General features: G+C 43.8%; 1 protein-coding gene across 8 annotated transcripts in view; it reads right to left on the minus strand.

Annotated features, from left to right (window-relative positions):
* The window catches only part of ANKIB1 (ankyrin repeat and IBR domain containing 1), a 207,046-nt gene that overhangs the window by 34,994 nt on the left and 144,552 nt on the right, over positions 1 to 27,500 (minus strand). For 7 of the 8 annotated variants that reach the window (XR_015057498.1, XM_085878528.1, XM_085878527.1 and 4 more), the window contains 5 exons: positions 11,548 to 11,678; positions 8,667 to 8,805; positions 5,767 to 5,849; positions 5,591 to 5,675; positions 4,308 to 4,447 (listed from right to left, as the gene is read on the minus strand). Coding sequence is in view for 7 of the 8 variants with exons in the window: in XM_085878528.1 (XP_085734654.1) it covers positions 4,308 to 4,447; positions 5,591 to 5,675; positions 5,767 to 5,849; positions 8,667 to 8,805; positions 11,548 to 11,678 (578 nt within the window). In the remaining variant the exon portion in view is untranslated. The remainder of the gene's footprint in view (positions 1 to 4,307; positions 4,448 to 5,590; positions 5,676 to 5,766; positions 5,850 to 8,666; positions 8,806 to 11,547; positions 11,679 to 27,500) is intronic. The other variant, XM_085878529.1, reaches the window with a different exon arrangement.

Genomic DNA, 27,500 nt, shown 5'->3' on the forward strand with positions numbered 1-27,500 from the left:
CAATTGGACAGAGCTCATTTTAATGTTCCCAGTCTCCGACCTTGTCGGAGGTGTAACGTCCGGAGGGCAGCAGGACTCGGATAGCCGTGAGGATTGTCGAACATTCTTTATTGCCCGTCTGGATGCACACTACTACAGACTACACAACGCCTCAGGCGGCGCGAACACCTTTATCCCTTGCAGGCACGTGACCTCCAAAACCACTCCTCCACGCCTCCACAACGCTCCCCGCATTGTGCCCTGCCCCCGCAGGCCAATACACCACAGGAGGGGCAGGGGACAAAAAAAAAATCTATCAATTAAAAAAAGTAGAAATACTTTATCCATGTATATAGTAGGTTCATTATAATTATTATTTTTTGTATAGAGGCTCGTATGAGAGCTAACACACAACGGACAGCAAGGGGGGGGGGGGCATGAGACAAGAGTGGCAGGAGTGGGAAGGACAAAACAGTGGGGAACAGAGACACCACAAATACCATCAAGGTTAAAAATATTTTTAAGAAATAATAATGTTTAGAACTTTTTATTTCTCAGCAAAGTTTATTTTGAAAATTCTTCTGTACAAAATGCAAAAAGAAAAGAAAGGGACATGCAAAAACAGAAAAGAGAGAGAGAAAAAAAAGAGATCATCAAGATGGATGAGCAACAGAAATTGAGCTGCCGAGAGACTCAATGTACAAGGTCATCGCTGCAGCAAGACACAAATTCCAAACATTGTCAAGCAGTAAAAAGACAGGGTTGAAGAATTTGAGGGCAACGCTCCCCTCAAACGCAAGCGCAAAATCAGAAAGACTGGCAATGAGATCAATGCCATGCTCTATGACCATGAGTGGTTCAAACAATCAACTGCTAAAATGTTTCCTGTCAGCACGATCCTTCTTCAGAAGAAAGTTCAAGAGATAGCACACAGCATCTCGAGGTGGAGGACCAATCATTGTCTCGAGGCTTTTTGTCAAAGACACAACATGGTCTTCAGAAAGATATTTGGTGAAAGTGGGGATGTCGACAGTACAACGGTGGAGGAGTGGAAGGCCAAGCTATCTGAAATTGTTCGAGACATGCACAGGAAAGATATTTTCAACTTGGAGGAGACAGGGTTCAAGACAGAGTTAATTTTCAACTCAAAACTTCAGTTGATTGTACACTGCATTTCAAAGGTGAGGATCATTCTGGTGGCAAGTGGTCAAAAGAACGAATGACTGTTGTTCTGTGGTAATACCCCTAGAGAGGAGGAGACCCCGTCGTCACCGGCAAGGGAATAAAGCGCCACCGTTTCAGGAAGCTTGATCAAAAGGTGCCTATCCACTTTGGAGAACCTCCAGCACAGGTAAGAAGAAAATGAACCTGATCCTGATGAGGAAAGTGATAACAATCAAATGAGTTCCCTTACAAGGAACTTTTGATGTACGAGGAGGCCTTTAGACCCATTAAAGGTAGCCTACACTATTATTACCAACCTATGCTTGTTTGTCCATCCTCTATCCTTTTAAATACTGAGAGCAAGCAAGGAAGCAGCATGTACCATTTTTTAAGTCTTTGGTATGACTCAGCCAGGGTTACAACCACCGACCTGCCAGACTCAGAGCAGATGCTCTAAGCATTACAACACTGATGATGGAGACGTAGGTCACAGTCCTGAAGGAAGGTAGGCTAAAGTCCATCAACGACTGTGCAGCAAGACTGATTGCTATTTGTAAGGTAGTAGAGCAACCTTTTGTGGAGCTGTATGGACGTGGAGAAGTTGCAGGCAGAGTGCAAAATGGGAAAGCAGACGCCGACACTTGACTTCTTCAAAAAACGTCCAACCTGATGCTTAATTGACAAACCTAATGGCCTTTTTCAGGGCCAATATATGACACCGAATGAGATGAGTCCTTGTCGTGGTGTCGGTAATGCATTTGTCTATTAAGCGTCGTGAAATCTCACGACGATGCAAGCTAAAAACTTCTCTCCAGCTTCTCACCTCAATTTTAATGAGCATATAAAATAACAAAGATTGGCACAACAAAGCAATGAAAATCTTGAGTGAAAATGACATGTTAACATGATATAGGCTTCTTTTTTTTGCATACAATGTTGAGGCTCATATAAGAGCTAACACACAGAACATATAACAAAGGGAGCAGGAGACAAAAGGGGTGGGAGAGGGAAGCACAAAATAGGAGGGAGCAGAGACATGAGAGGATCTGTGGAAGGGAGAGGGATGGGGTGGGGTACACAGGGTAAACAAGATGGACACTCCAGGGATTTTCAGGAAGGAAAGCAAGGAATGTGAAGGAGACGGACCGTATGGGGTGGACTAACAGGGGTAGTACATGTGTGATATGAGATACACTTGCTTTAAATGAAAATCAAAATGGCCATTGTAGAACCTGTACAGAAAGTCACTTGTCTATAAAGGAAACTTTTGACGTTTGTCTTTCTATACAGGTTTGACTGAATGTTAAACTTTAAAGATGCAGCACTTTCAACTGCTATTTGTCCAATTAATATAATCTCATTTCAGTTGAGCTCACGGCAGCAGGAAGACAAGTCACCCAACGATGTTTTTTTTCTTTCAGCGGGACTCCTTTGATGTGAGAAGAGATTGTCAAAACATGCAAGTGTAAACCACCAAACCTTCCATAATTCCAGAAAACGTGACCGTGGAGTACGAGAATGGTGAAGTATTATCAAATGTTTATTTTTGTATAACTTTAGCATCCTATGGCAGGTCAATAAACAATAGGAATATACGTGTGGTGTGACTTAGCAACCACTTTATTAGCCCCCATTGGACTCAGTCCGAAATGGGGACTTATGGATTTGGTCTCAATTTTTGTGTCCATGCGTGCGTGCATCCACAACCACATCTCGGACATGTATGGACCAATTTTGTTTTCACTTGGTGCAATGACAACACATGATGGTATGTATACATATGCACATCAATTTTATTTGAAATCAGATCCAAGATGGCTGACTGGTGGCCATTTTAGTTGTAAAATCCTTGATGTTGAAGACATCCTCAACCATTTCTCAGACATGCATTTACTGATGTTGTTTAAAATTGGTACACTGATGAGGAATGATGGCTTACATATGCACGTTATTGTTTTTCTATATCAGATCCAAGGAGCATTAAAATGATGCCCGGAACCATCTTGCACTCTCCGTGTCAGGATTGCTGGTCTTACTTTCTGCCTCACTAAAACTATAGTTACCGGTCTAGCTTTAATCTCTCTTTCTTGCAAGCAAACATCATATACTTTTCATCATGCATTTTTCTTACTCACTCATTTTCCCTCCTGACTTTACATTGCAGTTCTTTTATTTAAGGCTTGGCCTCGATGAGGACGATTCAGTCCGTGCCTGTAGCCTTCAATATGAAAAAAAAAATTAGCTGTAAAAAACCCGATGTTAAACACGTCCTCAACCATTCATCGGACATGCATTTACGGATGTTCAAACTTGCACACACATAAGGAATAATGGCTTACATATGCACACCATTTTCTTTTGAGATCATATCCAAGATGGCCGACTGGTGGCCATTTTAGTTGTAAAAAAATAGCACCACAAAGCGGGCATAACTCCTCAGCCCCTTGACGCAAACCAATTTCAAGATGGTGGCCATATTGAAAATCGCAGCACGCACGCACGCACGCACACACACAACACCAGATCAAGTGCAAGTAGAAAAAAAAGAAGAAAAAAAAAGAAAAGCAGAGCACCCCATCTGTGATGTCATTTGACATTTATTTTTGCTTTGCAAAATGAAATAAAAAATATAATCAATCTGTCAAGCCGTTCTCAAGTTATTGTCCGGAAACCAATTTCAAGATGGCTGCCATGAAGGCCACATTGAAAATCGCAGCGCGCCCATTTTCGAAAGGAACTTTCCTCTACTCAAGCTGAACATACCCTGCAAAAATGGATTTCATCGGACAAGGCGTTCTCCTCGAAATCGACGGAAACCAAAAGTTGACAGACGCCCGGATGCCCAACGGACAACGCCTATGATATGACGACAATACCCCTTAGCCAATTCAGGCTGAGGGGTAAAAACCCAATGTTGAACACGTCCTCAACCATTTCTTGGACATGCATTTACCGATGTTGTTCAAACGTAACACACAGATAATAAATGACGGCATACACATGCCCCTTACTTTATTTTGCAATCTGATCAAAGATGGCCGACCGGTGGACTGGCGGACATTTTAGTTGTACATCAATATGAGCTCGCCCTTTAACTCCGGACACCAAAATTACTAAAACAACGGGGAATATGACATTTTATGTCTTTTTTTACTTGTCTTTACCTGCATCATCTCAAATATCTCCTTTTGTGTGCTGTTCGGCTCCAAGAAAAACCCATAGCCATAGGAACCACGAAGTACTCTTCGAGTACGCAACAGTTCCATGACAGCATCCTCGATGAAAGTGGTATCCACTTTCTGGGCTGCACAACACCAGCACAGGTTCCAAACCATATCAGAATCATAAACACCTGATTGGCATCCATCAAAGCAAAGGAAAAATCTCCATAATACATGTACAAGTATTGCAGGGAAGGGAGTGAGGGAGTTGCACAGTTATTTAGGGTGGATATATAGGGCACTGTGCCATACTTATAAGCCATAACACAAATAGTCATCTTGCATCCTATTTCTTCTTCGTTTTATAGTGTCATCAGAACCACGGGGCTGTATGTGAAGGCTATATCTTCTTCTTCTTCTTCTTTCGGCTGCTCCCGTTAGGGGTCGCCACAGCGGATCATCCGTATGATCCGCATAGTGATTTGGCACATGTTTTACGCCGGATGCCCTTCCTGACGCAACCCTGATCACCTCTTACGACACAGGGATATGGTCCACCTATTTTAACCGGGGTATACACCGGCCCAGTACACTGGTACTCATTTCGCCGACCTCGGAAGGATGACAGGCTGAGTCAACCCCCTGGTGTATTAATTCAGTGGCCCAACGGGGCTTGAACTCAGGACCTTTTGGATCCCAAGCCGCTGCCCTAACCACTGCGCCAACACCACGCTTATGTGAAGGCTATATAACCACTCTAAATATTCTGTTGGTAAAACAGATTTCAGGAAAAAGACAGATCCCCGTCTCATGTTCTATATATTCCCATTCCCTCTTTTCCAACAAATGCATTGCTATTTCTCCTTCCACTACCCCTAACACTCATTCCCTTCGTTTTTTCCCCAATCCTCCCCTTTTCTGTTTCCTATCTAGTTTACAAAATAACTCCAACCTTCCTTGGTAAAGCCTATGTGCTTTGGTTCAATTCATATGGACGATTCCTGCACCATGCGATGGAGGGGTGACCTGTCCAGGATTGGTTCTTAGCCATGGAAACTTTCAAGGATGTAAAGTGAAAAATTCAAAGATGGATCAGTTCTATCTCATCTCAGTTATCAAATAGTCTTGAAAGCAGTAACAGCAGTGCATGCAACAGAAAGTCAATTCTATTCAAGAGAAATGGGTGCACAACTGCCATGAACCAAAATCAAGGCAAAGGTAAATGTCAGAGGGAGCATGGGTGTAGGGGTGAGAAGAGAAGAATCAATATGAAGTTAATTTTCCACCTGTATTGAGAGCACAGCGTAGAATCTCCATCTTGGCTTTAGCACTATGAAGTAAAGGTTGTTCCAGCTGTGGTGAAAACAAAGACTGAACACCCAACAATAAAGCGAATGACTTGACAAAAGATGAGGCTTTAAAAAACAAAAAGCAGAAGTTCATCATGATAAAGGTTCCAAACCTTAAAGTTGTTTTCATGATTCTTGAAGCGTGTGTAGTAGTGTATAAACCTGTCCAGTTCCTGATATTTCTTGTGTTTCTTCTCTGCCTACACAGAGATAATTTGGTCAAAGATTAACCTCTGTACCAAAAACAGTCTTCATAAGATAACATGTTTAAGTCTCAAGACAAATCTTACAAGTCAGAAAAAACTTTTTAAAAATGAAAAACATTAAGGGATGGAATCCCCCAAAAACAACCAAATAAGGTAGGAAGGAATGACAAGGTAGGAATGACACCTCAATCCTTTTATGGATTGCCATCACGACATCTTTTGACATATTTGTGATAGGTGCCAATAGTGGGAATTGCATGAAAATATCTATGTTCGAGGTAGTTGTAGATTTGTCGTGTAAGTTGGTGTAATTGTGTATTTGATTAGCCCCCGTTGGACTTGGTCTGAAACAGGGGCTAATGGATTTTCACTCAATTTTTGTGTGCGTGCGCGCGTGCATCCACAACCATACTTCGGACATGTATGGACCGATTTTATTTGTACTTGGCACAAGGACAACGCATGCTGGTATACATATGCACGTCATTTTTTTTTTGACATCAGATTCAAAATGGCTGACTGGCGGAATTTTAGTTGTAAAAAAAAAAATAAAAACGGTGTCCAACACGTCCTCAACCATTTCTCGGACATGCATTTACCAATATCAAGTTCAAACTTGGCACATATATAACGAATGATGGCTGACATAAGCATGTCATTTTTTCCCCTGAGATCAGATCCAATATGGCCGACTGGTGGCCATTTCAGTTGTAAAAAAAAAAAAAAAACCTGATGTTGAACACCTCCTCAACCATTTCTCAGACATGTATTTACCGACGTTGTTCAAACTTGGCACCCAGATAATGAATGATGGCTTACATATGCACATCATTGTTTTTCGAGATCAGGTCCAACATGGCCGACTGGTGGCCATTTTGTTACTTAAATGCGTCCCTAACCATTTCTCAGACATGCATGGTCTGATTTTGTTCAAACTTGGCACAAGCACAGCACATGATGGCATACACATGCACCTCAGTTTATTTTGAGATCTGATCAAAGATGGCCAACTGGTAGACTGGCAGTCATTTTAGTTGGACATAAATATGGGCTCGCCCTTTAACTCCATACAGAAAAATTATGAAAATAACGGGGGCTATGACATTTTATGTCTTTTTACTTGCTTGTTGTGGGATCAGGACAGAAAAATGTCAAAAGATATGCAAGAGATACCCAAGGATGCAATATCCAAGAGAAAATGTCACTTCCTTCCATTGGAATCATTGTAATTGCTTGAGCCATTATTGTGCTCGGCACGATAACATTTATCAACAAATCTGTGGATGAACAAATCGGCGATTTTGCGATCTCTTGATGTGATACTTTAGCAATGTATTCTGGTATTTTTTCATTCTTGTTAGTAATGAAACAGTCGAGAATAAAAGGTTTGGCTTTTAAATGCTTTTGACTTCACTCTACAGTAGTGTTTAAGCATATCATTTTGTACACATTTGAATGAGAAACCATATTTTCCCGTGGCATCCCTACACATGGAGAAATGCCGTACTCCATGGTACATGGTGATTGTTATTTTATCCTTACAATATGGTGTCCAATCCCAACTACAAACAACTCTACTCCAAATGCATTTCATAAGTGTCATAAACACAAAGAAAGGAAAACTAGAAAATAGAATTGATGCAAATGGATCAATGGAAATGTTAGATGTCAACCCATTGTTATGTTTGATCTCAATTAAAGAGCACATGAAAAATTAAAGGTCACATGAGAGAATGAGACAGAGACAGAGACAGAGACAGAGACAGAGACAGAGACAGAGACAGAGACAGAGACAGAGACAGAGACAGAGACAGAGACAGAGACAGAGACAGAGACAGAGAGAGAGAGAGAGAGAGAGAGAGAGAGAGAGAGAGAGAGAGAGAGAGAGAGAGAGAGAGAGAGAGAGAGAGAGAGAGAGAGAGAGAGGAGACAGATAAGTAGAAGAGAAAAAACATCAGATGCTTGTTTTCAGATGCATCAGAAATCATCAGATGCATAACTCGAATTATGATCTGCAAAACGATTTTCAAAGGGCACATGACCTTTGAGCTGTTGAACCCAAAATTGAATCAATTAATCTTTGTATTGCAGTCCATACTCTTGCCAAGTTTGCTTGAAATCCCTCCTGTGGTTCGCAAGTTATTGTGGTAACAAGAATTTTAAATTAAAGTTAACATGACCATAGACCTTTGACCTTTTGAACTCAAAATCGAATCAGTTAGTCATTACATCATTGTACTTATATGTACCATGTTTGGTTAAATATCTTCAGTTGTTCACAAGTTATCACAGTAACAAAAATATGCTCAGCACACAATGCATGCACAGCCAAACAGACAACCCAAAAACATAATGCCTCCAGCCCAGACTTCAGCTGCAGAGGCATAAAACAGTGGTTCCCAACCTTTTTCTGATTGAGTACCACTTGGAGGTCCCATACCGTCGCCGCGTACAACCTGGTTCCAGAAAAACTCAATTCGGTAAGATATCAATGTATTCACAGGAGGCAGCGGGATAACTGCCAGCGCCGAGTGTGTGTCAGGGTTCCCAGATGTATCAGGCCAAATCATTTTTTTTAAAGGTTGAGCCCGAAAGTGCTCGCGAACCACCTGGAAGGCGTGGTACGCGTATCACAGGTTGGGAACCACTGGCACTGGCAAAATGAAAACATAACAAGAAATAAAATACAAAAAGGCAATTGATATGAATTGTAGTTCATTAAAAAGAGAGTGAGAGTGAGAGTGAGAGTGAGAGAGTCATCACAGGAGGAATGACAGTAGAATGGAAATAAGTTTTAAGCAGCATACTTGCCTCCTCCACAATCTCCCGTGATTGTTCCTCGACCTGCTGAATGACTTCATAACGTGTACAGCGGTAGTAACCTCCCGTTGATGAGCTGTGCTTCTTCCACTCTTCCAAGCAGATCCAGCAGAAATCGTGCTTGCACTGAAACGATGACAAGGAGGTTGTCAGTCAAGTGTATAATTCACAATCTTACGAGATTCCGTCATCTCGTCAGTCTTCAGTAAAAATATCAGATAAGTAAGCTAAATGGTGTACAACAACAAACAAGATCATTGGTAATGGAAAAATAATCTAATCGGAACTCCTTGGACAAAGACCTTCTATTCATAATGGCATGGGTTTTAATGGTCCTTAGTTGAGGAGTATTTAAGAAAAAAAACAAACAAACAAATAAACAGAACAAGAAAAAGATGTCATTCAGAGCACAATACAGTACTTGCAAAATTGCCATGGATACATCAAATTGTCCATTTCAGTAAGATTAAAATTGACAATCTTAATGAAAGCTCAGGTTAATTGGATGAAAATTGACGATTTTTCCGTTGAAAATTGATGATTTTAGAAGCTTGACCTTGAGTTGACCGTTGACTTTTTGACCTCAAAAATAGTTGCTTTCCCAATTTATGGATCTTGTTCAACTTTCAAGTCAATGGCATGAAAAAGGATGATTTTGGAAATTTTACTCAAGATGACCTTTGACCTCAAAATCAATAGGCTTCTCAGCTGAGACTACCTCTACAACTTGGTAAAGTTTCATGATGATCAGTTTGGAATTGTGACCTGTCGGCAATTGACAAAGACAGACAGACAAACAGACAGAAAGAATAACAAAATCGACCGACCAATATACTTGAAAAATCTTCAATTTTGCAAGTAGTCAGTGTATTATTTATATAGACTGGAAAATTCCACATTATGTAAATTGTGACTTTAAGTCCTCAACTCCACTGCCCCCCCTCCACCCAACTCAAAGTCCACGATCATCAAACCCCCCCCCCCACCAAGAGTCAACCCCTCTCCCAACTCTCTGTTCCATCCCTGCCCCCCCCCCCACCTACTCCATCTCTGTCCCACTCACCCTTGCTTCTTCAAGTCATAAAATCCTCACTCAACACCGAACACCACAAGTTGTCAACCCCCCACCCCCACCTAGCCTCAACCACCATCTCTATGAACTCTATCTCTCCCCACATCTCATCTCTCTGTCCTCCCCTCTCCCTTTCCTCTTAAAGTCCTTAATCTCCACCCCTTTCCCAACCTCAAGTCCTCAACCATGCTCTCTCCAATCTCTTCCCATCTTTCGCGTCGCTGCCCAACGACCACAACTCTCCAACCTCCCTCCCCCTTTCTTCTTCAAGTCCTCAACCCCACCCCCATCCAACCCCAAGCTCTCAATCCTCCTTCCAACCTCATGTCCTCAGGCCACCTCCCCACCAAAAGTCCCCAACCTTTTAACGAGATTGAAATCCCACAATTGTACAATTCAGCATACAAATAGATATACAATTCAGCATACAAGTGGATGTACAATTTCCCATGCAAGTAGATATACAATTCAGCATACAAGTGGATGTACAATTCCCCATGTAAGTGGATGTAAAATTCATCCTGTGACTTGCAAGAAAACCAAATAGAGAAAATAAACTTTGTAAAGGATGAAGTTTATTCCTATACGTTACACATTGTTTATCCCTCTCCTAAAGTTATGATGCTCAAAGTACAAGCCATTGCAATCTATATCATAGCTCCAAACATTTTTTGTCCACGACCCAAAATTTGAAATCACATTTGCTCCGTGACCCAAATGTTACTGGTATCTACTTGGTACCACACCTCCCATAAAATCCCTGGAGAAAACGCTTTTGACGTGAAAACTCCTCCTTAAAGACCGAGATTTGTGAGAAGTTGGCAAGTTGTCAACATTTGAATACCGAATAATCGCTGCAAGATCAAGCAGCGCATAGTCATCCGTGATCCATGAGAAGGCCCTCGTGACCCATGTTTGGGTCGCAACCCTGGGCTTGGGAACCCCTGGTCTATATAGTGTAGATAGGCAATCCAAATACACGTAGTTCATGCTGGGATCCCAGATTCAAACCCATAAGACTGTTGATTTCTCCATTGACTATTAATATTCTTCTAATTAATGTTGAGGTACATCGTCTTTGTCCTGCATGGGATGTCCAAGCTCCTCCATGAGGCTTGAATCACCATTTAAAAAAGGTCTGCTCTGTGTAATATAATAATACACAATACCACCCCTTTCATGCCGTAAAGGCACGTAGGACTGCCAAGGCAGTTTCATTGGCATGGAGTACAATCCTGGATGGGTCGCCACTCCGACTCAGGTTACCCCGAGTGGTTATTACCCCAGTATACTGGTACTCATTTCACAGACCTCAGAAGTATGACAGACTGAGTCAACCCCACATGTTGTTTCATTCAATGGTCGACATGCGCTCCAACTCAGGAGCCGTAGATCCCAAACCAGGCACCTGAACCGCTAAGTCAACACCAGGCTTTGGTATGTGTAAACAGTAATAATACCATTGTTGACATTTGAGCAAAATGTTTTTTTGTATTTTTTAACATGTCTGCAGCTCATTGAAGATTTTTTTTTTTCAACCTTAACTATACCTTCATTAAGAATCAAGTTTGTCATTGCAGAGACACGCAGCATGTCTCCCAAATGATGCATCAAACTTACAGGGCAAAAGTATTCGCAAACAATGAGTAAAAAATAAGAAAAGAGTAAAGCATTTTTAACATCTCACATTATATTCCTAACAAGGAGTGAATTTACATGAATTGTGAGACGCCATCATGAAAGACTTTCTGACGACAATGAAAATGTGACTGTTTAAATATGCACAGATCTTTTACCTTGGTGCATTGCATATGGTTGCAACCATCATTCTTCTGAATGGGGGTTTTGCAGTTGGGACAAGTTTTGCAGTTGGTGATGAGCCACAGACAGTTAGCAGCATCTTCAGCAGCAACAGTTACACCATGCACTGCATCAGGAAAGCGTGAAATTGCATTGAAAAAAAAAATAAAATGTTCGGTACAGGTATAACACAGGTATTGTATTTATTTATACCAAACTAAGAGATACATTCGAAAAATTCACATATGTGCAGCAAGTACTGCACCCCTTACATATGTGTACCACATGTGCACCCCTTACTCACACAAACATTCACCGACACCCCACAAACTCAAACCTTCCCCCACGCCTCACACTCTCAAACCTCGCCCTTCACCCCAACCCCCCAAAGCTTCATCTCTCCCCTGCAAAGCTTAGCCCTCCACACATGCTGCACCATCCCAATGCCTCCTCCCCCTATCTCTAACTATGTGGACCTCAAACATCTGAGGTTTCTGCTCTAACCTGACAGATCTCACTCCAGGCTGCTGCCAATAAACCAGAATCCTTCCTCCCACAAGATGTTCCTGACTCCTTAGTGTGTCTCCCCAGTTACTGACTCCTCTGATTTGATCGGCCTGAATCATGCCCCAGCAATGGCATTGTGCTTTACATCAATAACTCAATTTCTCATTGCCCCTGTACTGACCTTTGACCACCTCTTGCTCATCTGTGTTGTACCGTCCTCTTTTAACAGTGATGACTCCATCTGCATCTCTCTTGGAGACAACATAGACAAACCTTTAACCATTCATCCAAACTCTCTCTGCCTCATATGTGAGTGGTGATTTCAATTGTCACTATGCAACTTGGCTAGGTATTGGTACCTCTATCGCCAGCCATGGCACTTCAGCAAAGGACTTCTGAAACTCCATGGGACTGACTCAATGTGTGAACTTTCGAACTTGGATTTCTCCAAATGGCAAATACTCCCTTCTGGACATGGTGATGACTAACTTTCCTGCAAATGTCTCCTGCTCTTCCTCTGCTCAAATTCGTTCATCTGATCATGTGCTTGTGAAAGTCAACATCTCTCTGCCGATTCTCAGAGAGCTGCCTCAATGCTGGTGAGTCTGGCACATCACTCAAGCAAATTGGCAGGGACTCCAAGCAGCCGGGACCAACATCTCTCTTCAAGACTGGTCTTCCATATCTACTGCCTCTGATATTAACTCAGCCTGGGAATTCTCCAACAGAATCCTGCTCTCTCTTATGCACAGATTAATCCCTTCTCGTCTTCAAGTATTCTATCGCTCTTCCCGCCTATGGTGATGAGGCAGATGCTGTGAAACAACTTGCTTTCTCTTCCCGGGAGGCAATTCTGATCTAAGGCAATCTCAGTGTTTTCCAAAAAGTCTACAAGTGTGTGTCTGTTCTCAGGAGAGCTAGAAAACATCTAACCAACCTCAAGAATGACCTGTCAAACTTGTCTTCCTCCTCTAAAACCTGGTGGCACCTTGTCAAGTCTGTCTCTGGAATATGCTCCTCTTCCATCCCTTCCCTCTCATCGAATGGCATCACAGCAGACTCCACTCGTGAGAAGGCTCAATGCCTCAATCTGATCATATGCTTGTGAATGCTACAAACTGGAATACTGCAAACTGTGTTTGCTTCCAAATCCCCAACACCTCACCCTCGGTACCCAACCTTCCCTGTTGTTTTCAACTGCTACTGGACTCTGTCTTTTGCACCTGAGAAGGTGGAGAATGTTCTTCCAACACTCGACTCTGACTCTGCTACTGGACCGGACGGCATCAGCTCACGCGCCCTATAAACCTGCTCTGCTGGTCTTGCACATACCCGATCTGCTCTTTTCACCATGTCATTTGCACTCGGTTATCTTCCATCTTCTTGGAAATCCACAAACATCACTGCACTGCATGAAAAAAGGTGCAAAAGCTGATTCCCTCAACTGCAGACCTACCAGCTAACTTCCAATCACAAGCAAGGTCATGGAATCATCACAGTTGATGTGAAATACTCCCTTCTCTCCAACAACCTCATCTCAGATTACCAATTTGGCTTCAGACCAGGTCACTCCACCTTGGACATGATAGTCTGACATCCTGCCTTGCTCTCCAAACTGTCTGTCAATGGCATCTAAGGCCAACTCCACACAAAAGCTTACTGACTTCCTCTACTTTTGTAGCCAATGTGTGGTCTCAACGGAATCCCTTCATCTCCACTCTCTGGCAAAACTGGAGTGCACCAAGGGTGTTCTGGGCCCAGTCCTATTCGTGATCTTCATCAATGATCTCTATGACTGAAAAATCCTCTTTATCTATTTGCTGATGACTTTACCCTCTGCTGTGATGCTCTCATCCTTCAGACAGGCAGGCTGCTACCTCTTCCCTCTTCAGACCTTGAAAAAAAACAACATCACACGCTGGTCAAACACTTGGAATATGTCTTTCAATCCTGACAACTTGCACTATCTCTTTCCGAAAGATCCGTCTGGCAACCCCCCAACCATAAACTTTCTTAACAATCCTTTTGATTTGAGGAGGTCAATCATTCAAACTCTTAGGTCCCACTATCAACCATGATCTTTCTTGGGCAAACCATATTTCAAAGTTGGCCTCCAAATCCAGCTGCCAACTGGGCATCCTCTGTCATATAAAGTCCTTCCTTGGCACACCTGAACTCCTATACACCTACAAGGCTTTCATCCACAGCTTGATGGATCTTGATGGGTCCACAGTACTACTCTCCAATTTGGGCTGACTCCTGCCTCACATCTTGCTCAGCTTGACAATGTGGAAACCAAGATCATTGAAATCTCTCATGCTGAATCTGAGTCTTTGGGCATAACACTTCACCATTGCAGACAGGTCGGTGGTCTCTCTGTCTTCAACCGCCTCCTTTATGGCCTTGAACCCTCTGCTCACTCCGTACATTGCCCTCCCCCTCCCCAAACACCCCCCAGGTTTCTGCAGCACTCACACAGTGCACCAACATCATCTTCTTTCCCACCTGTGGAATCAACTTCCACATCCTCTTCAATCTCATCCCTCCCTCCACGTCTCCAAGACAGCTGTTCACTGCCATCACAGATCATTCCCAATCCAAAGCCATGATATTTTCTACCTTCGTTAACCCCACTCAAATCACTCGTAATTCTCCAGTTTTTCCTCCTTGGGGTTTCCTTCTCCAGGCATGTGTGTTTTGCAGCCTGTTTTTGTCTGTTACCTCCTGATCCATTCAGTGTGCTGTCTCTTCATGAGCCTCGACTATGTACACAAAAGCATGCTTAAACACAATGAGAAAATGGCTTGCTCATTGAATTGACTGATGAGCATTCACTCAAAGGCAAAACTATAAAGTGTTCCTCTGTTTTTCATGTTCTCATCTGAGAAAAGATCACATTATGCAGGGATCTCAGGTTCAATATCCAAATCACTATCTTCTTGCTGCAATGCAGCATAAAGCCAGAACCACAGCTCTCCACATTTTCCTATCTTGGCTTGATATGCTTCTTCCAGAGAAATTCCAGCTTCCATTAGATCCTTCTCCAAAGTTTGATTCCATCTGGTTCTTGGTCTACAAAATGACTTTCTACCGTTCATCCTCCTTTGGTATATTTTCACTCGTCGTTTTACGTATTCTCACACTGAATGGAATTTCTTCAAATATCTGATATCTGATCCCATACACTGTCAGTTCAGGTAAGGGAGCATGCACCGGAGCAGCACGTCGCTGCATCCACTTTCCGCCACGGGGCCTCCGTCTGGCCATCCCCCAGGCAGATGCCTGGCCAATCCCCATCTCCTTGAGATGCTGATCAACCTGTTGCAACCACGAGACAAGTTGTCCGCCCATTGCCGTCCTCCATTCACGAGGCTCACTTGCTGAGAGAACCTAGTGAGCAGGATCGGCATCAGGAAAACGAGCCACCTTTCCATACAGCCACAGCTGATGCTCACGGACTATGCAGGTAACAAATCTCACTAGAGTCTCCCCAGCAACCGCTCGTTGGACACAAAGCCGACCAGCGATAGGCAAAGATTCTCCGAAGAGACCTGGTAACAAAGGAATTAAGTCTCCATTTCAGATCCCTGGCCAAAGCACAAGTTTCACATCCGTAGAGCAAGACAGAAAGCACCAAGGAACTGAAGACTCAGACTTTCATCCTCCTGCACAGGTACCGACAGCACCACACCCCATGATCAAGTGAATCCACGACTCCCAAGGCCCGACCCAGACATCTATTGTTCTCTGACTCACAGCCAGCAGAGACATGAATATCACTGCCAAGTGAATCCTTCCACGACCTCAACATCCTTACCACAAACAGGTACAGACAAGATAGCAGCATCCAAGATGTCATTAAAAGCCTGGAACTTAGTTTTAACCCAGGAAACCCCTTAACCCAGCGGCTCCGATTCCTCAAGCAGCACCTCGAGGGCCCATAAAAGGACATCCAGAATCTCCGCAAAGATGACTGCATCATCTGCAAAATCAAGATCAGAGATCTTGACATTCCCAAACGATGCACCAGAGTTTGATCTCTCTGACATCCTCCCCAAGATCCAGTCCATATAAGTTCTGAAAAGTGTGGGAACCAGTACACACCCCCTGAATTCCAGTTATAACTGGAAATAAGTCAGAGATGCTATCACCACATCTCACAGCGCTCTCGGTACCAGAGAATAGTTCAGACATCAGATTGATCATTTTTTATGGCACCCCACAAAGACCAAGACTCCTCCAGATGGCATCCTGATTCACTGAATCAAACGCTTTGCAGAGATCAACATTGGCTGCAAGCAGCCCCTGCCAAAACTCTCGTCTGCATTAGGCGAGGACCCAAAGGGCAAGGATACAGTCAATTGTTGACCTTTTTGGTGTAAATCCTGACTGCTCTGGGTGCTGGTGCTCAACCAGATGGTGGCGAACCTCATCAAGAATTATCCAAGCAAAGTCCTTGCCTGGCACTGAGAGCAGGCGCCACCCCTCGGTAGTCGTTTCAGTCCAGGTGATCACCCTTCCCTTTCCAGAGAGGGATAACAAGGCCCCACTCTTTTAGATGATGATGTCAATTAAGATGATGCATGTGTTCCAGGAAGAGCACAGAATTGCATGCAATGACATCAGCACAGCATTAACACCAGCCTTGAGAAATTCAGCATGGATGTCAAAGATCCCAGGAGCTTTCCCCCATTTCAAGCGGTTCACCACAGCCTGAGTTTAAACAAACGAAGGTGGATCACAGTTGACTGGCATGTGAGCAATGGGCAGAGTAACACCCCTGACACCAAACTCAACAGCTGGTGGATCAGCCTGGTACAGCCGCTCAAAGTACACATCGGTCTCCTTGTCCACCCCTCAGTGCACCTACAGTTTTACCCAACTCCCTGAACAGCTCAGCTCTGCTATTAAGTCTGGGCCTGTGACTCTGGTCAATGGTATCCAGTGTCCCTTGAGAGACAAAATTCTTCTACGCCATACAGTGAGTTCCAAGACATCCACCGGCAACATCAAGGATGTTGGTCTTGAAGGCACGCCACAACTCTTCAGGATTCCCAAAAAGCACCCAGACCCACCCCCACCGCAAAAAAATCCTCACTCAGCCTATTCGCAAACTCCTCAGACACCCTCTCATCCTTGAGCTTGCCAACATCCAGCCAAGGCTTGGATGGTACCATTCTCCTGGATTTAAGCTGTAACTTCAGAGTTGCTACAACAAGCCGGTGGTCGGTATTGAGGAACTGAGCACTCCAGTAGACCCTACAGTTCTGGATCGCCCTCCAGCGACAATCAACGAGCACATATTCAATCTCCTTTGCCACACCACCAGCGTTGGAATACCAAGTCCAGCGATGAGCTTGTGGGCGCTGAAACCATGAACCAGCCACCTGAGATCCATGACTTCTTGCAAAGTCAAGGAACTTAGTGCTATTCTATTTCACAGTTCCAGACCCATGGGGACCAATACATGTCTCAAAACCATCCCTATCCGTTCTAGTCAATGCATCAAAATCCCCCAAGACTCGAAGAGTATCTCGCCTAGGGCAGTGAACAACCACAGACTCGAGGGTGGCATAGAATGCATCCTTCACAGTCAGATCACTTGCCTCAGTCAGTGCATATTCAGAGACCAGGGAAACGACACCAAAGGCGTGATGAACCCATTGTCTCATAAGCTCATTGACCGGTGTTACCTCAATTGTCATTGGAGTCAGCTTATTGGACAAAGCTACAGCAACTCCTTGGGCATGGTAACCATCAGAGCGACCAGACCAATAGTAGGTGTCATGACCCGACACGATCTCGCCACTATCTGTTCTCCAAACCTCAGAGAGTGCTGCAATACCGATGTTGAAACACTTGAGCTCATATGATAACAGAGACAGGTGATCATCCTCTCTTTGGGATAGGACATTCCAGGTACCAACCAGAAGGGACCGCCTCAGGTGAATCCAAGGAGACTGCCGTCTGGTGAACGACACCTCAGCACCATCCCAACACACATGACCACAATCTGACCCGGGAAGGTTACCACATTGTTTTCCTCTAATCAAAGAGTGGGGGTCCCGAAGGCTTTGCCCCAATCCCATAATCCGGTGACCTGCTCTATGGAGGGCAGCTTCACAGGAGTGAGTTTTCAGATTTCTTTACGTTTTTGTTTTGCGGAGAGAAGTGTTTTACAGTGGCCGGAGGGCAAATCCTGCCACTAACCTCTGAAAATAACGTAACCCAACTGCAGGAGGATGCCAGCAGACACAGTTGGGCACTAGATATGGAGGGCCGTTGGCTCACAAGGAGCTCCTCCGCCCTTTGACAGGATTTGTTTTTAATCCAGCTGGGTGTCCACATCATACACCCTCCTCACCAGAGAACCTGGTGTGGGAGACGGTGTGGCCACCAAAAAACCGACCATGAAACAGGTGAGTACAGGTTTACATGGTACCTGAAGCAAGTCACAGATGTAATCTGGCCTGACCTGAATACACTGTATGAATGTCCAATGTCTCTTAATGGCCTTTCAATTCATACTATGTCAGAGTGGAGCATCATCTAATGTCCTTGTCCCCCGTGTGTTTTAAATAAAGCTCCCCCAGGGGCTTTAAATTAAATTTCAAAAGGCAAACAAGCAAGCAAGAATGATGTGCATAGCACAATACTTGCAAAATTCAAAAAACAAATTTGACCTTAAAATGGGTCGTCAAATTCAATGACCAAATTCGCAAATATTCTTCAAATTTCAAGTGAATCAGATGAAAATTGACAATTTTAGCAATTTGGCCGATGTTGACCAAAAAAATAATTGGTGGTAGATTTCACTGACCTGATATGCAAATCCATCCATCCATCCATCAGGACCATACTCTGTGCAGAGCATTGGTGCTGTCTAAGCAGTCTCCTGGGCTATTGGGCACAATCTTGGACGGGTCACAACTCTCGACACAGTATACCAGCAAACTGGCACTCATTTTGCAGACCTCGAAAGGATGACACGCATAGTCAACCCCGCCTGGTATTAATTCAACAGCAGAGTGGGATTTGAACTCAGGATCCTAAGCCCACCACCCTTACCATGAAGCCAACACCAGGCATATATGCAATTCCTGTTCAAAATTCTCATCAATCAGATGAAAATTGAGGATTTTAGAAATTTGACAAAGTTGTTGAGCTTTGGCCTATGTTGACCTTTTCAGCTCAAAAACAATAGGCTTCTTGCAAATGACGAACTCTACCATGTGATGGAGTTTCGTAAAGATCGGTTTAAAATTGTGACCTGTAGGCAATTGATATACAAATAAACAAACAAACAAGAAAGATGTCGTGCATAGCACGTAACTTGTGAAATCCATAAAATAAATTTGACCTTAAAAATAATTGGTCGTTGAATTCAATGACAAAATCTGGAAATCCTCTTCATATTTCAAGTTAATGGGATGAAATTGAGGGTTTTAGAAAGTTCACCTAAGTTGTTGACCTTTGGCCTATGTTGACCTTTTGCTCTACATTGACCTCAAAAATCATTGGCTAGTTGAATTCAGTGACTTGAAATATATCTACTTCTTCTTTCGGCTGCTCCCATTCGGGGTCGCCACAGCGGATCATCCATATGATCCGCATAGTGATTTGGCACATTTTTTACACCGGATGCCCTTCCTGACGCAACCCTGGTCGCCTCTTGCGACACAGGGATCTGGTACACCTATTTTTAACCCGGGTATACACCGGCCCAGTACACTGGTACTCATTTCGCCGACCTCGGAAGGATGACAGGCTGAGTCAACCCCCTGGTGTATTAGTTCAGTGGCTCAATGGGGCTTGAACTCAGGACCTTTTGGATCCTAAGCCGCTGCCCTAACCACTGCGCCAACACCAGGCTATAGTGACTTGAAATATATATCTTCTTCAAATTAGAACTAAATCGGATGAAAATTGAGGATTTTAGAAATCTCAGACAAGTTGAACTTTAGCCAATGTTGACCTTTTGGCCGATGCCGACCTCAAAAACTAATTGGTGATTGAATTCAGTGACCTGATATGCAAATCTTGTTCAAATTCCTCGTCAATCGGAAGAAAATTGAGGACTTTAGAAATTTGACAAAGTTGTGAACCTATTGATCTCAAAAACAATGGGCTTCTTGCTTATGACGAACTATACCATTTAGTGAAGTTTCGTGAACATTGGTTTAAAATTGTTATCTGAAGGCGACTGACATACAAATAGACAAACAAACAAACAAGAAAGATGTCATGCGTAGCACGATACTTGCAAAATCCATAAAACAAATTTGACCTTAATAATTGGTGGTTGAATTCAATGACGAAATATGCAAATCATCTTCAAATTTCAAGTCAATCAGATGAAAATTTACAATTTTAGAAATTTGGCCGATGTTGACTTTTAGCCGATGTTGGCATCAAAAATAATTGGTGGATGAATTCAGTTACCTGATATGCACATCCTGTTCAAATTTCAAGTCAAATCGGATGAAAATTGAGGATTTTAGAAATCTTTGAAAAAGACTTCCGGTTCTGGGTTTGCAGCAATGGCAGGTTTCTCTCAGGGATCTCTGCGGACTTTCTCAAAGTTAAGTTTCCATTTGTCCTGTTTTATTATCTGTCCTTATTTCCATTATCTGTCCTGTTTTAACTGTTTATTTTCTCACCTACATGTTTCTGTGTGTTCCTAGTTCGGTTTTGTTTAAAAAATCGTGCTATTTCGTGAGTTTTTGTCGACCGTGTCTTACCAGGATCCGTGAGGCCGATCCATCCTTCCCCTCTTAGTGTACGATTGTTTTTATTTGTATTATCTCCCTATTACCTTCAATTCCTATCTTCCCCACTTTCCCAGCACCCCTCATCTCTCCCAACGAAACACTGTTTCTTGTCTTAAATAAAAAAAAACATAAAATTTTTTTAAAACCTTTCTCCTTGCATACCCATGAGTCCCAATCCCTATTCTTCTTCCTCATCTTCTTCTTCCTCCTTCTGCTGGCACACCATCTTTATTCTACTTGAGATGACCCACTCTCACCATTACCTTCACAATTTCTTCCGACAACCTTCCATTCCCGAATCTTACCTAATCCTCAAAAATCCATCAAAAAAATAATAATCTTCCTTGCATCCTTTCTCTCAAAACACCTCCTGGAACCACGTGTCTCTCTCCACCCTCTTCCTGATATTTTTCATCCACCCATCCGCCTCACTCTGCATTTACCATTCCAAATTCACCATACACCTCCACGATTTTACTTCAACCTACCCTTTTCCGAATGTTACGTAATCCTTATTTAAAATAAATAAATTCACCCTTTGACGACACACATCCCATAGCCACGTGCTTTTCCTGTAACCACGTGATCTATTTGCACCCCCTGCGTTTCCCGATTCCAATTCACCATTCATCTCACGATTTTTTCTCCAAACTTTCCATTACCTAATGTGATGAAAACGCTCTCTGTCTCAATAATAATAAAAAGAATTATTAAAAAACCATCTCTTATAATACTTCATCTTCATCTTTCACACATGTGGTTCTCTTTACTGTATCATAATGCACTACTCTTCTTCCATTTCAACAGACTGCTCTCAATTCGAGCTTTCCCTCATACCTTGCCAAATTAATCCAACTGTTACAGCGTTTCTTCTCTCCATTCTCTTAATTCGCCTTTAACGAATCCATCAAGAAATGTCTTCAAGTGCATCTCTGACCTAAAATTAAAAAAACCCCACTTTGCAATGAATGTTCGATTTCCATCAACCATTCTTTTTTTTCCCCAACTACAACTTCAGTGCCAACTCACCCCTCTCACCGCTCCCTCTCAAAGCAACCATCGCACTCTTTTCCCTCCAAACTTCCCTCTCATCTTTCTCCCTCAACTCTCCCCACTCACCCTTCTTCCACCATTCACCCCCCTCACTCACCCTTCTCAAACTTGCCCCCCTCTCATCCACAAAGCTTCCTCCTTCCCCAGCCCTCTCAACTCCATCTCATCACTCCACCTCCTCAAATCCTCAACAGCCTTCTGCTCCCTCTCTTGCCCTCCCCTCTCCCCCAGCACCACAGAGCCTTTTCTCCTCCTCATCCGGCCCCCTCCCCTACCTATTCTGCAATCCCCCACACTCTTTCAAAAACTCTCTTTACTTCCCCTCCACCCTCCTCACTTGTCCTACCCTCCCCCTCCTCCCTTGTCCTACCCTCCCCCTCCTCTTCCACCCCCTGCACCCAAAGCCTCCTCCCCTCCTTCTTCAGTAACAGTGTGGACCTCAAATATCTGGAGCATTCGCTCAAACCTTACAGATCTTTCCATATAGGTTGCCACTGACAAACCAGACAAAATCTGCCGAACAGAAACTTTCCTCCCTCAAGACGTCTCTGACTCCCAAGTATCTCTCTCTGGTTACTCCCTCCTCCAGTATGACAGACCTGAGCCTCGTCCTGGTGGAGGAGTTGCTCTCTTAATAAAAGACTCCATTCCTCACTCTCCATGCACTTCCCCCACTCCCCCAGGAATACCTCTGGCTACGGCTTTCCCTCCACTCCCACCTCATGTTTACATGTGTAATGTATCGTCCACCAAACACCAAGTACTCCATTTACACTTCACTATCCGAAAACATGGACTAACTTACATCTTCTCATCCAAACTTTCTCTTTCTCATATGTGGTGACTTCAATTGTCATCATGACAGTTGGCGAGGTGTGGGTACCTCTCTCACCTGTCATGGAACTTCAGCAAAAGCTTTCTGCGACTCATTGGGACTGACTCAATCAGTCAATTTCCGGAACAGGATCATAACCAACGGTACTCTGTCTCTTCTGGATCTGATTTCGACAAATTTCCCTGAAAATATCTGCTGTTCTTCCTTCGCTCCAATCGGTTCTTCTGACCATGTGCTTGTCAAAGTGGACATCTCTCTTGCTGTTATCAGAGAACCACCTCAGCACCGTTGAGTCTGGCATTTCACTCAAGCCGACTGGCAGGGTCTCCAAACAGCCATCAAACTTCTAGACTGGTCTCCCATCGCCACTTTCTCCAACATCAACTCATCCTGGGAATTCTTTCAAAGAAACTTGCTCTCCCTCATGCACAAATTTATCCCCTCTCGTCTTCAGTTATCCCACCCTTCCTCCCACCCTTGGTTCACTGAAGCTTGTGGCGAGGCAGTTGTCCTGAAACAACTTGCTTTTGCCTGATGGAAAGGAAACCCAACTGGGGAAATTTCAGTTCCTTCCATAAAGCTCAGAACAAGTGTGTATCTACCCTCAAGAGAGCCAGAAAACAACATCTTTCAAAGCTCAAGTCTGAACTCTCAAGCCTCTCTCCCTCCAAATCCTGGTGGTGTCTAATGGAATCAGTTTCTGATGGATTTTCCCCCTCCATTCCCTCTCTTACCTCAAATGGCCGCACTGCTGATACCGCACATGAAAAGGTTGAATGCCTAAACTCGGTGTTTGCATCAAAATCTTGTGTCCAAAACCCATCGCTTTATGTACCCAGCTTACCCAGTCGCACCCAACTGTCCCTGCACTCTGTGTCCTTTTCCTCTGACAAGGTGGAGAGCTTGCTGTCAAACCTTGACCCAGATTCTGCAACCGGTTCAGACAGCATCAGCCCACGTGTCCTAAAAACCTGATCCTCTGCTCTTGCTCACCCTCTCTCTGTTCTATTCATGCTCTCATTTGCTCAAGGTCATCTGCCATCTGCTTGGAGATCAGCAAACATTAATGCCCTACATAGAAAGGTGCAAAAACAGACCCTGCAACTGCAGACCAATCAGCCTTCTCCCAATCATCAGCAAGGTGATGGAATCCATCATCGCTTCAGACATTAAATCCTTCCTCTTCTCCAATGGCTTGATTTCCGATCATCAATTTGGTTTCAGACCAGGTCATTCTACTCGGGATAAGCTGCTTCTGCTCGCCCAACAATGGAGGGAGGTCCTCAATGCCGGACATGAAATCGGAGCCATATCCCGAGATATATCGCGTGCTTTTGACACAGTCTGGCACCCTGCCCTGGTCACCAAACTCTCTTCCTATGGTACCCAAGGCCATCTCCACTCATGGCTCACAGACTTCCTCTCCTGTCGCAGTCAACATGTGGCCTGAAATGGAGTTCTTTCATCCCCTCTTCCTGTCCAGGCTGGAGTTCCTCAAGGCAGCGTTCTGGGCCCTGTTATTTTTCTGGTTTTCATCAATGATCTCTCCGGAAAATCTCTCTCTGGAAAATCCTCTTTATCTCTTTCCTGATGACTTCACCCTCTGCTGTACCATCTGTCATCCCTCAGACCGGCAAGCAGCAGCTTCTTCGCTCACTGCAGGTCTGGGTAACACCACAAACTGGTTCAACACATGGAACATGTCTTTCAATCCGGACAAATCCAACACTCTCACTTTGCCTCTCCGAAAGGACTGTTTGCACCCCCCACACCCCCAATCTACATCTACTTTCTCAACAATCCTCTGGAAGAAATACTTCCTTTCAAGCTTCTGGGTCTCACTATCTGCCATGATCTTTCCTGGGAGAGCCATATTTTCAACCTGGCCTCCAAAGCCAGTCGGCGACTGGGAATCCTTTGTCGTCTAAGGTCCTTCCTCAGCCCACCTGAGCTCCTGAGCACATACAATGCTTTCGTCCACAGCCTGAAGGAGTACTGCTCTCCCGTCAGGACTGGTGCTCCTGCCTCCCACCTTTCTCGCCTTCACGCTGCGGAAACCAAGGCATTTCGGATCATTGGCATCTCCCGTGATGAGGCTGAGTCTTTGGGCCTCTCTCACTCTCTCACCGCAGGCAGGTCGGTGGTCTTTCTGTTTTCTACCATCTACTCTCCGGTCAACCCCCCCCCCCCCTGCTCTGTCTGCGATTTGTGCCTACCATATTTTGACAGGGCGCTCAAGGTCCGCCAACAACCCCCTTCTGGTAAAACTACCAAAATCACGAATCACTGCTCACCTTCACTCTTTCATTCCTCTTTTTTCCCCACCTTTGGAATAAACTCCCTCACTTTGTTCAATCCCATTCAGACCTCCAAGCCTTCAAAACTGCTGTTCACCACCACCTTTCATCTTCCCCCATTCAAATCCTTGATCTTTTCAACCCCCGTTAATCTACCCCAAACCCACCTCCTTCAAATTCCCTGCTTTCCTTCCTGTAAGTCCTGTAATGTCCATCCTGTATACCCCATGTTCACCGCCCCATCCCTCTCCCTTCCACAGATCTCCTAATGTCTGTTCCCCACTGTTTTGTCCTTCCCACTTCCGCACCTCTTGTTGTGCGTTGTGTGTTAGCTCTCATACGAGCCTCGACAAGGTATCCAAAAAAAAAATAGTATTTTAGGAATTTCAGCAAAGTTTAAAAAAAAATTGATACACTGTCGAGGCTCGTATGAGAGCTAACACACAGAACATACAACAAGGGGAGCAGGAGACAAGAGGAGTGGGAGAGGGAAGGAAAAAAAGAGTGGGGAACAGAGACATGAGGAGATCTGTGAAAGGGAGAGGGACGAGGCAGGGTACACAGGGTAAATAAGATGGACACCACAGGGACTTTCAGGTCCTTACACGACAGGGACCTTCAGGAAGGAAAGCAGGGAATTTGAAGGAGGTGGGTGTCGGGTGGATTAGCAGGGGTAGAAAACATCAGAGTTTTGGATGGGAGAAGATATGTGATGGTGGTGAACAGCTGTTTTGAAGACCTGGAGGGAAGAGTGGGATTGAAGAGAGTGTGGGAGTTTGTTCCAAAGGTGGGGAAAAATAGGAATGAAAGAGTGAATGCGAGCAGTGATTTTTGATTTTGGTAGTTTTACCAGAAGGGGGTTGTTGGCGGACCTTGAGTGTCCTGCGCGGAAATATGAGCGGGACATATCTCAGAGAGACCAAACGAGGGGGGGGGGGTGGTTAGGCCGGAGAGGAGATGGTCAAAGAGTTGTTCTCCTCTGGCCAATGTTGACCTTTTGGTCGATGTTTAACTCAAAAATAATTGGCTGCTTGAATTATGTGACCTGCAATATAAATCCTCTTCAAATTTAAAGTCAATTGGACGAAAATTGAGGATTTTAGAAATCTGACAAAGTTGTTGACCTTTGGCCTATGTTGACCTTTTGACCTCAAAAACAAGAGAATTCTTGCCTTCGACAAACTCTTCCAGATGATGTAGTTTTATGAAGATTGGTTTAAAATTATGATCTGCAGGTGATTGTCATACAAACAAGCAGACAGACAGCGATAGAAGAACGAATAAGACCAATCAATATACTTGAGAAATCTTCAATTTTCGCAAGTAATAAAACAGGTAATCCTGCAGTCCAGGTGTGACCACAGATGTGTTCACCAATGCTTCACGTAACTTGCATTGCTGGTGAATTTTCTCTTTTGGACTACAACCTAACAGTAGCTGTTCCAGTCCTGATAAATAAAAGTGGGTACTCCAAGAAGAAAAATTGCACAACACAGGACGAATTAGCTTACAGGCAGGGAGCTATGTATAAACTTCATGAAGCATTAAATATGCTCATGGTGTTAGTAATGATTAATAATTTAAACACTTGTTTGGAAAAAAACAAAATACCAATGGCGATATAGAAATCAGTCTGTGCCATGGTTTATAAAACACATTGTTGCTCATTGTATTATAAAGCAATATAAATGTGTGGCTATCAATGTAATGCTCTTCTCTCATCTCCCGATGGAGGCTGGAGGGCCAAAGGCAGTATCTTGGAACCAATCTTGTTCTTCAACGACATCAGTGACCCCTGAGATGAAGTGGAAAACCCTGTCTTCCTTTTTACAGATTTCCCATTTTGTAGTGGAGCACATAATCCTTCTATCAGACAGACAGAGCAGCGATCTGCCTGTTAGTGGGATGGTACTGATCTCAAAATGATTAGATCCGGGTTTGCTGAATGCAACATACCCTTCAATCCTGGAAAATCCTGTCACTCTGGAAAGATCACCAAACAAATCGACGAGATGTGTGTGTGTGTGTGTGTGTGTGTGTGTGTGTGTGTGTGTGTGTGTGTGTGTGTGTGTGTGTGTGTGTGTGTGTGTGTGTGTGTGTGTGTGTGTGTGTGTGTGTGTGTATATATATGTGTATATATATATATATATATATATATATATATATATATATATATATATATATATATATATATATATATATATATATTTATATATATATATATATATATATCTTCCTCTTCTTCTTTCGGCTGCTCCCGTTCGGGGTCGCCACAGTGGATCATCCGTATGGTCCGCATAGTGATTTGGCACATGTTTTACGCCGGATGCCCTTCCTGACGCAACCCTGGTCGCCTCTTACGACACAGGGATATGGTACACCTATTTTAATCGGTGTATACACCGGCCCAGTACACTGGTACTCACTTCGCCGACCTCGGAAGGATGACAGGCTGAGTCAACCCCCTGGTGTATTAATTCAGTGGC

This window comes from Eptatretus burgeri, chromosome 4 (assembly GCF_056783735.1).
Source record: "Eptatretus burgeri isolate ZD-2024b chromosome 4, Ebu_testis_v1, whole genome shotgun sequence".
Classification (NCBI taxonomy): Eukaryota; Metazoa; Chordata; class Myxini; order Myxiniformes; family Myxinidae; genus Eptatretus; species Eptatretus burgeri.